Source organism: Schistocerca americana, chromosome 3 (genome assembly GCF_021461395.2).
Source record: "Schistocerca americana isolate TAMUIC-IGC-003095 chromosome 3, iqSchAmer2.1, whole genome shotgun sequence".
Lineage (NCBI taxonomy): Eukaryota > Metazoa > Arthropoda > Insecta > Orthoptera > Acrididae > Schistocerca > Schistocerca americana.
The window spans coordinates 736,007,826-736,020,837 of record NC_060121.1 but is presented as its reverse complement, the minus strand read 5'-3'; the positions used below and the strand labels follow the sequence as shown (position 1 = coordinate 736,020,837).

At 38.8% G+C, this 13,012-nt stretch overlaps 1 protein-coding gene across 1 annotated transcript; it reads left to right on the top strand.

Moving 5' to 3' along the window:
* Positions 1 to 6,027: 6,027 nt before the first annotated feature.
* On the top strand, positions 6,028 to 11,992 carry LOC124607389 (ubiquitin-like domain-containing CTD phosphatase 1). The gene is made up of 5 exons (XM_047139707.1): positions 6,028 to 6,259; positions 6,401 to 6,582; positions 6,971 to 7,159; positions 10,793 to 10,951; positions 11,036 to 11,992. Exons 1-5 carry the CDS (start codon positions 6,100 to 6,102, stop codon positions 11,357 to 11,359), a joined length of 1,014 nt encoding a protein of 337 aa, XP_046995663.1. The 5' UTR covers positions 6,028 to 6,099; the 3' UTR covers positions 11,360 to 11,992.
* Positions 11,993 to 13,012: the final 1,020 nt, after the last annotated feature.

Genomic DNA, 13,012 nt, shown 5'->3' with positions numbered 1-13,012 from the left:
CGTGACAACGATGGGACATGCGATGAATGATGTCATCAATCTCATGTTGAGGCAATAATGCCCATTTTTCCTACAGAGATGCTCACAAGTCTTGGAGAGCTGGTGATGGTCTCCCTAGTGCATCCCAGACATGCTCTATGGGTTTCAAATAGGCAGAGTGAGCATGAAACGCCATGCGTGCAATACCTTCCATTTCCAAAGAAACATTAACCACCTATGCTCTATGAAGTCGAAAACATTATCGTCCATCAGTGCGAAGTCAGGGCCCACAGCACCTCGCAACAAGCGCACACGACACCCCAGGATCTCCACACGGTACCAGACATTCTGTTTCCACAATGTTTCGGCCCGAAATCGTGTTCCACGCGCCCTCCAGATGCGAATCCGTCCACAATTACTCTCCAGACCAAAACAGGACTCATCTGTGAAAAGAACATTGGCCCACTGTTCAACTGTCCAGGTGGCATGTTGACTGTTCCCCTCTAGACGTTCTCTTCTGCAAAGACATGGCAGAGGTAAGCAGACAGCAGGTCTCCAACAATAAAGGCCAGTCTGCTGAAGCCTTGTGTACATCGTTTGCTTCGATGCAATACGTCCATGGGATGCTGTGAGGTCAGATGCCAGTTGCAGTGCAGTAATAAGGCGGTACTGTCGTGCCCTTACAGCCAAATAACGGTCATCTCTTTCTGATGTCACACATGGTCAGCTCTGCCTTGATCTCCAGGATACAGTTTTGGCTTCTCGCCTCATCCAAGAAGCAACAGAATGATTCACATTAAGCCGTTGGACCACATCGGTTTGCGACTGTCCTGCTTTTATTCTTCCTATGGTCCTCCAAAGCAGAGAATACCATCTTCTCCGTGCCCTACTGCACCATCTCCGACTGTGTACACAGCGACTGTGGATGTGGGTCTACCGCTTGATAGGTGCCCTTATTTCATTGTTGGCGTGGTTGTCCATTGGTTGGAATGCCATCTTCCGTACAGAACACGATCTTAACAACATCTATTGACAATTTGTGTGATTATATCGTGAATTAGACACAGGACGGAGAACTAGCAGTTTGTTGCTATAGTTTTTGACACTAGTGTACTTGCCAGCTTCACTACTGCCCAGATGTAGGTTGCAGTTTGATACAGTGATATTTGGAATTGTGTTGTACGTTTCTAAACCTATGAGCACACTATTGCAACATACTTTGGTTTGTTTGTTTGTAGGATGTAATTTGCGCTTAGTACTGGCAATCAGACATTTAAAGGCAAAGTGTATAACATCGCCTCTCAAGATCAACTGACGAGCAAACGTAAGTGATTACCGTTTTTATATCTTCCCTGTAGCTGTAAGAGTGAACATGAGACGTAGTTGTCCATAGAGATACGTATTGAAAGTTTGGTAGGGCTGAAAATTGTAAAATGTATGGTTACCGGCAAAGTAACGGCGTAATTATTCTGGCGGCTGCAAATCACCTAATGAGTCGAAATAATAACCACTATTTTGAGTTCTTTTTCTAACATATGCAACCCAATGAGTTTCAGGTCCTCCCACGACATTTAAATTTAGAATTACACACCCATCAGTTTTTGTTGTGGTCTTCAGTCAAAAGACTGGTTTGATGCAGCTCTCCATGCTAGTCTATCCTGTGCAAGCCTCTTCACCTCTGAATCTTCGTAATGCAATCATCTCTTGGTCTCCCTCTACGATTTTTACTCCCCACACTTCCATCCAGTACTAAATTGGTGATCCTTGATGCCTCAGAATGTGTCCAACCAACTGATTCCTTCTTCTAGTCAGGTTGTGCCACAAAGTCTCTTCTCCCCAGTTCTATTCAATACCTCCTCATTAGTTAAGCGATCTACCCATCTAATCTTTGCACTATTCTGTAGCACCATATTTCAAAGCTTCTGTTCTCTTCTTGCCTAAACTATTTATCATCCATGTTTCACTCTGATACATGGCTAAACTCTGCACAAATACTATCAGTAAGGACTTTGTGACACTTAAATCTATACTCGATGTTGACAAATTTCTCTTCTTCAAAAACACTTTTCTTGCCATTGCTAGTCCACATTTTGTATCCTCTCTACGTCGACCATCTTCAGTTATTTTGCTTCCCAAATAGCAAGACTCATCTACTACTTGAAATGTCTCATTTCCTAATCCAAATCCCTCAGCATTACCTGATTGAATTCGACTACATCCCATTATGCTCGTTTTGCTTTTGCTGATGTTTATCTTATATCCTCCTTTCAAGGCACTGTCCATTCACTTTGACTGCTCTTTGTTGTCTCTCACAAAATTACAGTACCATCAGCAAATATCAGAGTTTTTATTTCTTCTCCCTCCCTGAACTTTAATTCCTACTCCAAATTTTCCTATTGTTTCCTTTACTGCTTCCCCAATATACAGATTGAATAACATTGGGGATAGGCTACAATGCTGTCTCACTCTCTTCTCAACCACTGCTTCCCTTTCATGCCCCTCGACTCTTATAACTGCCATCTGATTTCTGTACAAATTGTAAATAGCCTTTCGCTCCCAGTATTTTACCCCTGCCACCTTCAGAATTTGAAAGAGAATATTCCAGTGAACATTGTCAAAAGCTTTTTCCGAGTCTACAAATGCTATAAATTCAGGTTTGTATTTCCTTAATCTATCTTCTATGAGAGGTCGTAGGGTCAGGATTGGTTTGCATAGTCCTACATATCTCTGGAACTGAAACTGATCTTCTCTGAGGTCGGCTTCTACCAGTTTTTCCATTCTTCTGTAAAGGATTCATGTTAAATATATGTTGTGTTACCCAGGATTTTCTACAAGCCCTTGTCTTTTTACGTACTTGATCTTCTGCTGCCTTCATTATTTTATCTCTCAAAGCTCCCATTCGGGAAGACGACGGTTCAATCCCGCGTCCGGCCATCCTGATTTAGGTTTTCCGTGATTTCCCTAAATCGCTCCAGGCAAATGCCGGGATGATTCCTTTGAAAGGGCACGGCCGACTTCCTTCCCCGTCCTTCCCTGAGACCGATGACCTCGCAGTTTAGTTTTTTCCCCAAAACAACCCAACCCCCAAAGCTACCCCTTCTTCTTCTATGTATTCCTTTCCCTGTTCTTGTGAATCGTTCCCTAATGATCACTCTGAAACTCTCTACAACCTCCGGTTCTTTCAGTGCATCCAGGCCCCATATCCTTAAATTCCTGCCTTTTTTAGTTTCTTCAGTTTTAACCTGCAGTTCATAATCAATAAATTTTGGTCAGAGTCCACATCTACCCCTGGAAACATCTTAAAATTTAAAATCTGGTTCTGAAATCTCCGTGTTATCATTATATAATCGACCTGAAACCTTCTGCTGTCTCCAGGTCTCTTCCTTGTGTACAACCTTCTTTCATGATTCTTAAAGCAAGTGTTAGCTATGATCAAATTATGCACTGTCGAAAATTCTACCAGTTGGCTTCCTCTTTCATTCCTTCCCCCCAGTCCATACTCACCTACTACTTTTCCTTTTCTTCCTACTATCGAATTCCAGTCCCCCATGACTATTGAGTTTTCGTTTCCCATAAGTATCTGGATAATTTCTTTTATCTCTTCATACATTTCCTCAACCTCTTCCTCATCTACGGAGCTATTTGGAATATGTACGTCATTAGATTTTCACATATTCTAAGATAGTATATTCCACATCAATATTCCACAAAATTTTGGGATAGTGAACATTTTGACGAATTTAAGTAGATCGATACTTGTAAGTGGTCTGTCTGGCAGTTTGCAGTTTTACACTGTTCTGGCGATAGCTGCCGCACTGCTAGCCATGGAACCAACAATTGATAACCCGGCCAGGACTGGAATTAAGAACGGAAGGAATCTCCCTGATGAGCTTGGCAGTGGTAGAACTCTGGACGTTTAAATCAGCTGTCCTTTTGAGGATCTTTTAGTTGAAGCCAGTGATAACTGAATACATTTTTTAGAACACCCTTGACTTGCCATTCTTCTTACTCTTCAGCAGAGGATGAGCGGCATTCATAACATAACTAAAATTTAACCTCATATCAAATTAACTTTCGTGCTTTGCTTTATCTACTTTAAAGTGCGGTGATAAGCTGGCCAGTAGTAATATCTCTTCTTGAGTGTATTTCCTTGGCTCAGTCGGCTAATATTCTGTATGCAGTGTGACGTCTTGGGAGTTCCTTATTTACTACATATGCGATATTGTGAAATCTCTAAAAGACAGATCTCCATGTCACTACATGTGAGTCATTTGTCAAGCTTAGTGCCAGGTCAATAATAGTTATTTGTGGGGCTATGAAGTGCAATTCGCAGATTATCAAGGTTACCACTACCTCTGGTGATGTGTTTTCTATCATGCACGTTATGCTAAAGTGCTGTTTGAGATTTTCGCGCCTTGTTATATAGCAAATCAGCGTCATCTGCCCAACTGCTATACCATGAAGGGAATCCTGACCATTTAACAAGAGCCTATTCCTTCTGTCGCCTTATGATGATCATTGCTCTGTATACCTGTGGAGCCTTTCGCTGCACTTCTTCCTTGTCTTTACTTTTATCAGCCAAAACCAGTAATTTCTGCACCTAAATCTACCCTGGCAGAGTGTACTTTTCATTGCACAAATTATTGGGCTTTTCCCATTCCATCTACATTTTGAAAGTGGAAAGAATGATTGCTCAAATGCATCCCTAAGGAGCTATACATGGGGATTGTAAGATATTCCCACATTCTGCATCTGGTTCTTGAAACTTTGTAAGTACACTTTCACACTGTCTTCAAGAGTCTGCCAGTTCAGTTTTTCAACAGCTCCGTGATGCACAACCATGGGTTAAACAAACCTCTGACTCCTTGTTGTAAACGCTCAACGGTGCCAGTCCCACATACTTGGGCAACATTTTAGCTGGCTTGCATGAATGTTTTGTAAATAGTCTCCTTTGTATGCTGACTGCATTTTGCTAGTATCCTACCAAGTAACTGAAGACTGCTTTTTTGCGATGGAGCCGATTTGATTGTTCCATTTGACATCCCTGCAAATTATTACGCCTAGATATTTGTATGAGTTGATATTGTAGTCATATGATACTACGTTTTGGAATTTTGTGAAGTACACAGATTTTTATTTCTCAACATTTAAAGCAAAATGCCGACATTTGCACTATTTTTAACTCTTGTCATGATATGACTGAATATTTGTGCAGCTTTTTGCAGCCAGTACATTAGTGTAGATAACTTCATCATCTGTGAAATGTCTGTGGCTGCTATTAATATTGTCTGCAAGGTCATTAATATAGAGAAAAGGTTCCAACACAGTTCGTTGAGGCACACATGAAGTTGCTTCCACATATGTCCATGACTCGCCACCCACGACAATTTGCTGCACCCTCCCTACCAAGAAATATTTAATACAGTCACTGATTTCGCTTGATACAACTTTAGATCGGACTTCCGATAGTAAGTGTAGGTGTTGTGAGTCAAATGCTTTTCGAAAGGGAAGAAATACTTCTTCTACCGGATTGTCTGACCTACGACTTTCAAGATGTCACATGCGAAAAACGGGAGTTAAGTTTCGCTTGATCGGTGTTTTCGGAATCCTTGTTCATTGGCACAGAGAAAGCCCGTCTGTTCAAGGTACCTCATTAAGTTTAAACCCAGAATAAACTCGCAGTAGTACTTAAGGCCAAATCACACTCGCAGTCACGTCATGTCATATCAGGATGTATCCAAATTGTCCGTCACTTCACATCTGTTCGTTTAGCTTAGTACCGATCGATGAAAGTAAGGGTATGACAAGACAGAATATGGTGTCGGAATTGAAGAATTACTAACGATAATTTTTATTAATGGCCAAAGCAAACTTATGTTCTTGATTATTTGCACATTACAGAATGCTGTCAATTGAGGCTTAAGTAAAATTAAAGTGCTTAGTCCAGAAATTATGCGGGTTTTATTTATCAATCTAGTATATGATCGATTAAAATTTTTGGAATGTCTTTGATACCACGAATAAGATCTTTGTATTCAATGTCGGGCGCTTTGATGTGTACGTATGTGTTATAGATGGAGGGCGGCATTTTAAATTTGTTTTGCTGAATAGGGAAACGTCATGGAAAACGAAGTTACTATTGTTGTGAAATGGAGTGGGAAGGAGTACAGTATCAATAATCTTTCGGAGAGTGACACTGTTCAGACTTTAAAGAATGCAATACAAAAGGAAACGGGAGTTCGCCCCGAAAGGCAGAAACTCCTTAATTTGAAATTAAAAGGTAGGAACTGTTTTGTGTGTTTCCATGAGCTTGTATAAGTTTTCATTTTCTTGTATAGAGATTCACTATACTGGTTGTGGTACTTTGGGTGAAGAGAATGTATATATGTATGTGAACTCGCCTAACATTGGATTTCTCCAGGAAAAATTCCTGGCGATGATTGCCAAATAGGGACACTGAAGCTGAAACCAGGTTTTAAAGTAATGATGATGGGTTCGCTTGAAGAAGATATTGCCGATGCTAGTGTTCCTCCTGAAGACATACCAGAAGTCATTAACGATCTTGACATTGAAGAGGAAGAAGTAGCCATTGAGAATAAAGAGGTATGTAGTTAACAAATATAGTTACGTAATTTTGTGCTATATTGTTATAAGCGAAATATTATTCGTATCGTGATAATTATGTGAAAAGAATTATTCCGAAGACAACGGCTATTGATATTTTGCATTAATTTATATAGATGAGTGCCAGACGTTTAATTTTTAGATATGCAGTTCAAATACTTAGTGAAGCATTGTACTTAGTGAAGCATGACAATATAATTAGCAAACGAGTTAAGGGGGACTATGTGATAAAAATTCTGACTGTACTTTGTTTCCTGGAAATATGAAATTATTACTGCCGTCCTTAAAGGATAAAATCATAGCATACTTGATTATATTGAATGGCATATTCATGGTTTGTACTTATGTATGTAAAAAATATTAACAGGTGTACCTAGCCAAAATTGACAGACGTATCCGTGAATACAAAGTTAATATTCTCAACTCACCAAGGGCTGGGAAAAAGCTACTTGTCCTAGATATTGACTACACTTTGTTTGATCACCGGTCAACTGCAGAAACTGGATATGAATTGATGAGGCCATTTTTGCATGAATTCCTAACATCAGCGTATCAAGTGAGTAGTCAAAATAGTTTGAAGCTGAATTACCTTAAAACTTGTGTGGAAAGTAAATGTATTAATGATACGTTGGAGTTTGTTGTAGTTACGTGTTGCCTGTCTGTCTGAAATCATAGTGTTAAAATTCATTGAAGAGAGAGAACTTTTCATTTGTACAACTTAGCGTCCATCAAAGTTACAGTCACATTACATCTAAAAGTCGTTTGTCTGTCTACTACTCATGTCCTGGTTCACCCTGTACTTGACATATAAAATCAGCGGTCAATTTCTGCCAGCATAAATGCCGCACTCGTAATGAGATGTTCTCATTTTGAGCAATCAGGGAATTACTGACAGTTGTGATTTCAACTGTGTACAATATGGCAACCATGATGTCACTCATTGCACAGGCAAACAAATGTAAATAACAAATGGAATATTTATATTGAGCATCAGAATGAAACTAATGTGACAACTGCTGGAAGTGGGGTTTTTGGGTGGGTACAAACTACATAAGCAGCAGTTAGAATCACAACATTCCAAAACAAATATTAACCAAACAATAAAGCACATGAAATGCTAAACAATCAACTCAACCAAAAAAACATTTGAAGCTCACAATACGGGAACCCACACACAACTCAGGAACCAGGTACTGTCAGTTTCACTTGACGTATGTAGCTCAAATGAAACCAGTGATACCAGAAAACAACACACAGTTCGAGAACCAGAACCACAAATTTCACTTTACCTGTACAGCTCAAATGAAGACAGGTGTACGAGAAACAAATTGGAAACCCAGTACCACGATATTTCATTTGAACTATATATCTGCATTACAATGAACCCACATATAGCTCGTAACATCCTGTAATTGGAATTTCACTTGACCTATATATCCCAGTCAAAATCCATGATACCACCAACCCCACACACCTAAAACATCAGACCACACTCAATGATGATAATACCTACTAATACTCACACACACACACACACACACACACACACACACACACACACACACACACACACACACACCAAAATAACCATTTCTAAAACACTCACCTGTCTAACCATATTCCCTGAACACCACCCATCGCAACTGATATCCTTTCCCAAGAAAATACCTCCCCCCAAAAGAAAAGAAAGGAAAAGAAAAAAAAACTTCCACCTTCCTATAACAGACTTCACAGCTGCCCAATAACCCAGTATTGTACAAGCCCCCACTGAATGATTTTTAAACTGTACGTTATTATATACCATTAAATGCTGAAAACCCCTGATACTCAAATCCCTGTATGAAGAAAGAAAGTCAGAAACTATATGACTCCTCTTCAATACACTCTTCTGTTAACTCGATGAAAACTGTTTAGTACACCTCCAAACATCACCCTAAAAACCACATCAGGACACCCACCCCTGGAATCAACAGTCCCCTCATACCCATGTTTCCTCAGGATGATCATGCCTCCCATGCTTAGCCTTCCACAACTATGATTCATCAAACCCCCTGTACTTAATAAATTTAATATACACCACCGGGGGAGGGGGGGGGGGCGGGAATAATAATAATAATAATACCAGTTCAAGGCACACTTATCGCATGGACACAAAAAATTAACAATGGTATGCTACCAGAACAATGTCCTACATGGCCCGACTAGATTGCTCGAACCAGGAACCCCTCCTAGTAGACCTCCAAACATCCCAATGCCACCTCCACAATTTCATGTTCCCAGTTTGAAAGACAGGTGTGCTCACCAATTCACAACACACTCCTCTATTAGACCACATTACTGTAAAAACACAGCCATATCCTTACCCATCACAGCCACTAACAAATGGTTATTACATTTAATCATTAGAACTATAACTATATTCCCAACAGAAAGATCACTGTAGTGTCCCAGTCCTACAGTACAAGGTCAGAGTATGAATATTACACATTTCCTCCTGCTTAGGCAGATAAAGCAAATTGTTTGATTCTTCTTTGCATTTGATGTGGTTTAATGTGGGCCTTAAGGGGCCTATGGAAGCACAAGTAGTTCATGGACATTTCCTTAGAAAAACCCCAAAAAAGTTGTTTTATTAACCATGTTTTCGCACAAACACCAAGCCACAGATTCCAAGACAGTTATGAACAGCAAATGACTGAAATTTTTACAATATATTCCTAAGATCCCCAACTTGGGAAAAACATTGAAAATTATCTTGATATCTTTATCCATTTCCGTGGTACAGAAGTTCAAAGTTACCCATGTTATCCACATAAAGTCCAGTGTGAGGCAAAAACATAGTTGGTAAAAATGATGTACCATGTAGAAATGCACTGTAAAGTTTCTCTATCAGAAGGTTTATGGGAACCCCATGTAGTGGTACCAAATCACATCCAAAATTTTTGTGCATGTAAAATCCAGTGTGAGGTGTAAAATTAGTTTCGTGGTATTTCAGAGTCGCCAAAAAATTTTAAAAATTTTACTAGCCCATATTGTCTTTTTCCTTGAGAGTGAAATGCAGGGAAAAAATGGGAAACAATGGAAAAATGCTCCTATCAAAGCATGAAATGGTGAATACACTCCTGTTTAAAGACTTTGAAAGGAATCTAATTAGTATATAGTCTGGACATGAAGACTTGCTTTTATTGAGTGATTTAAGTTGCTTCACTACTCAGAATATATCCTCTTATAAGTGTCATTCTTCCTTCCTTAGCAACTTCAAAAATTTTGGTGAGGTAAAACACACACACACACACACACACACACACAAAACCTCTATGTTGACAGAGAAGGAGACAGTGCCAGTGGGAAAGAGATGGAAAAGTAAGTAAATCTTGGAAGATAGTAGAAGGCGGTTGTGGTATAGAAAGTGAGGAGGAGGCAATGGTAGTGTGAGAGTAAGATAGGGACACAGTGGCAGTGAAACATAGTTGAAGTGCTAGGAAAAGAGTGAAGGAGACAGTGCTGTTTGGAGAGGAAGAAAGAGGAGAAAGTGGAATAGAGTGAGAGCCAGTGATAGTGAGGGACAAGAGTCTACGACAGGGACGATGATGAAGAGACAGATGTGGCTGTGAGAAGAGACAGCAGTTGTGGGAGTGAATAAATGAGATGGTAGCAGTACGAGAGAGCAAGAGGGAGACAGTGACTTTGAGAGGAGACAGTAGTACTAGTAGGACAGGATAAAGGAGACTGACAGTGTCTGTGAGACAGGAGACAGTGACAAGAGTGACACAAAGACAATGAGCTAGGCTGAATGAGTGAGAGAGGGCAAGTGGGAGTGGATGGGTGTGAACGAGTTACAGGTAGGGGAGCTTGTGGGAGTGAGAGGTGAGTTGCATGTCGAAAAGAGCACAAATATGTTTGCGTGCCACAATTTTTTGTAAAATTTTTAAAGTTGCTGAGGAAAGTAGACTTAGGCAGTTTATATCCCACTGTTCAGCCAGTCTTTTAAACAAGAGTATATTTGCCTTTTGTGCTCCAAGAGGAGCATTTTTCCACTGACCTGAATTGTTTCTGTGCTGTTTGTAATTGTAAGGTAGCGGGAACTATGGAAAAGGTGTTAGTTTTGAAATGGTTACAAAAATACTTTCTGCTGCCGCAGTGCATAGATATTTGGACTGAAAAGTAGCTAATTATTCAAATTTAATTACAGGACTATGATATTGTTATATGGTCAGCAACAAGTATGAAGTGGATAGAAGAAAAAATGAAGCTTCTTGGTGTGTCAACTCACCCTGATTACAAAATTGCTTTCTATTTAGATAGTTTAGCAATGATATCAGTACACACTCCAAAATACGGAGTTGTGCAGGTAAGTGAACTACCTTGTGTAACTGTGTCCTTTTCTTGTCATTGAATTGATAATTTTATTTGGTGCAATTTTTTGTGATTCTAGGTGAAACCACTTGGTGTTATTTGGGGAAAGTTTGATCAGTACTCTTCTAAAAATACTATAATGTTTGATGATATACGACGAAATTTTTTAATGAATCCTCATAATGGATTAAAAATACGGCCGTTCAAGCAAGCTCATTTGAATAGAGATAAGGATCGAGAACTCCTCCGGCTTGCAAAATACCTGCAAGACATAGCACACGAGGAAGATTTATCAAGTTTGGAACATAAACACTGGGAAAAATATAAACGTAGGAAACACAAAGGGGTAACAGCTAAAAAAGATGAATCCTTGGGAAGTGGAGACAGTGCTGATACCAGCTAGCAGTGTCTGTTAGTGGTGTAGATTTTGAGAGGCACAATTCAACAATGACCATTGGAATATTGTGCGAAGAAAAGTAGAACTGGACAACAATTCTTAGTAACTGCATAGATTTTAAGTTGTTTCTGTGATGGAATATTGTAATTTTAGTGCAAATACCAGATGTATATGAAAACAGAGTACACTCAGTCACTGGTTTTTCATACATGCTGTCAGTTTTGTGGAAGAAAAAACCCTAGCCATACTTGCACTTTAATTTATTTTCTGAGGCAGTTTTCAGTGTGTGTTATTATGATGATCAGTTTATTTAAGCTGGATGTAGACTGTCACAATTTGAACCTTGGCAAGAAATGAATTGTAAAATTGCTTCTGCCTTTTTAACTTCCCGACAAACCATTTGTGCCTAAGTAATCTTGAATGGTGTTTGTAAGTGAACTTTAATTTCTTTTTGTGCTTGTTTCTTTGAATTGGAATTTGTGTATCTCATTCTGTGCAAATATAATTAAAAAAAAAAAAAAACCATGTGTTAGGGCAGGACACTTTAAGACACTGAATGGATAATGTGCAAATATTAGCTTTGGATGATAGAGATAAATTTGTTATGAATAGTTTAAATAAACATCAAAGGAAGTGGAAGTTGTACTTCTACATGGTTGATTTTTGTATAATAATTCAAACCTCTTTTGAAAAGATATTCTTGGGTCATATTTTTTAGCACTTTGTGTATACCTTGCTTTCATAATATGTTGCCTTTCCACGTAGATGGGTTGTTATACAAAGAATAATCCAGTCCTTAGTCTACCTGCAAAAGATTTGTACTGCATGGGGAAAAGTCTCTAAGGATAAGCTCCACAAGAGGCATATTAAGACTGTTCCAGATGCGTTTATTACATTTGTCATGTTCAGTTTGACTTGTCACCAGAATTCAAACTGCCAAAAGTTCTTGAATGAAGAACTAGATTTGTATAAGCAGTTGATGGCAAAAAATCCAAAATCACAAAGGTATAATACGACATGGAAAGAATATTGTTTTAGCTGATGGCATGGGACCAATTCACAATACAGTAAATATTTCCTGGCTTTATAGTTAAAAATTAAGCATGTTAAAGGAGTTTCATTAGCAGTGTTACTGTTACTTAATTTTAATTGTTGATTAATTTTACAGCTGTCCAGATTTTCTAAGTTTATTTTGTAAAGATACTGAATGAATGTGAAGAGGTGAAATAAATTCAAAAAAAGTAACAAAAATGCATATTATTTCTTTCAGGTATGATTAAAAGTTTGGAAGAAGTGTTAGACATTAGAGAAGTTCAGCGAGAGCCTTGGTAAAATACATGTCAGTGGGCTGGTTTATTAATTTACTTAAATATAAACCAGTCTTCCATTTCGTGATTCCTATTCATTACTGTTACCCTGGAATTCTTTTATTTCAGTTTTAATGAGAGTGAAAGTAACTGCCAACTTTGAGGCGCTGGGGAAACCTTGAAATACAAGTATATGTTTGGGTGTGACATTCAGCTTCAATGTTGATGTTCTTTTAATGCATTTAATTAAAACTTTCAATTACGAGGTTTGTTTTTCTTCGGAGAACTGATTAGTGTTTTTATGCAGAAGTGTCACTTGACCCATTCAGTGGATCCGTACATAATTGTATTT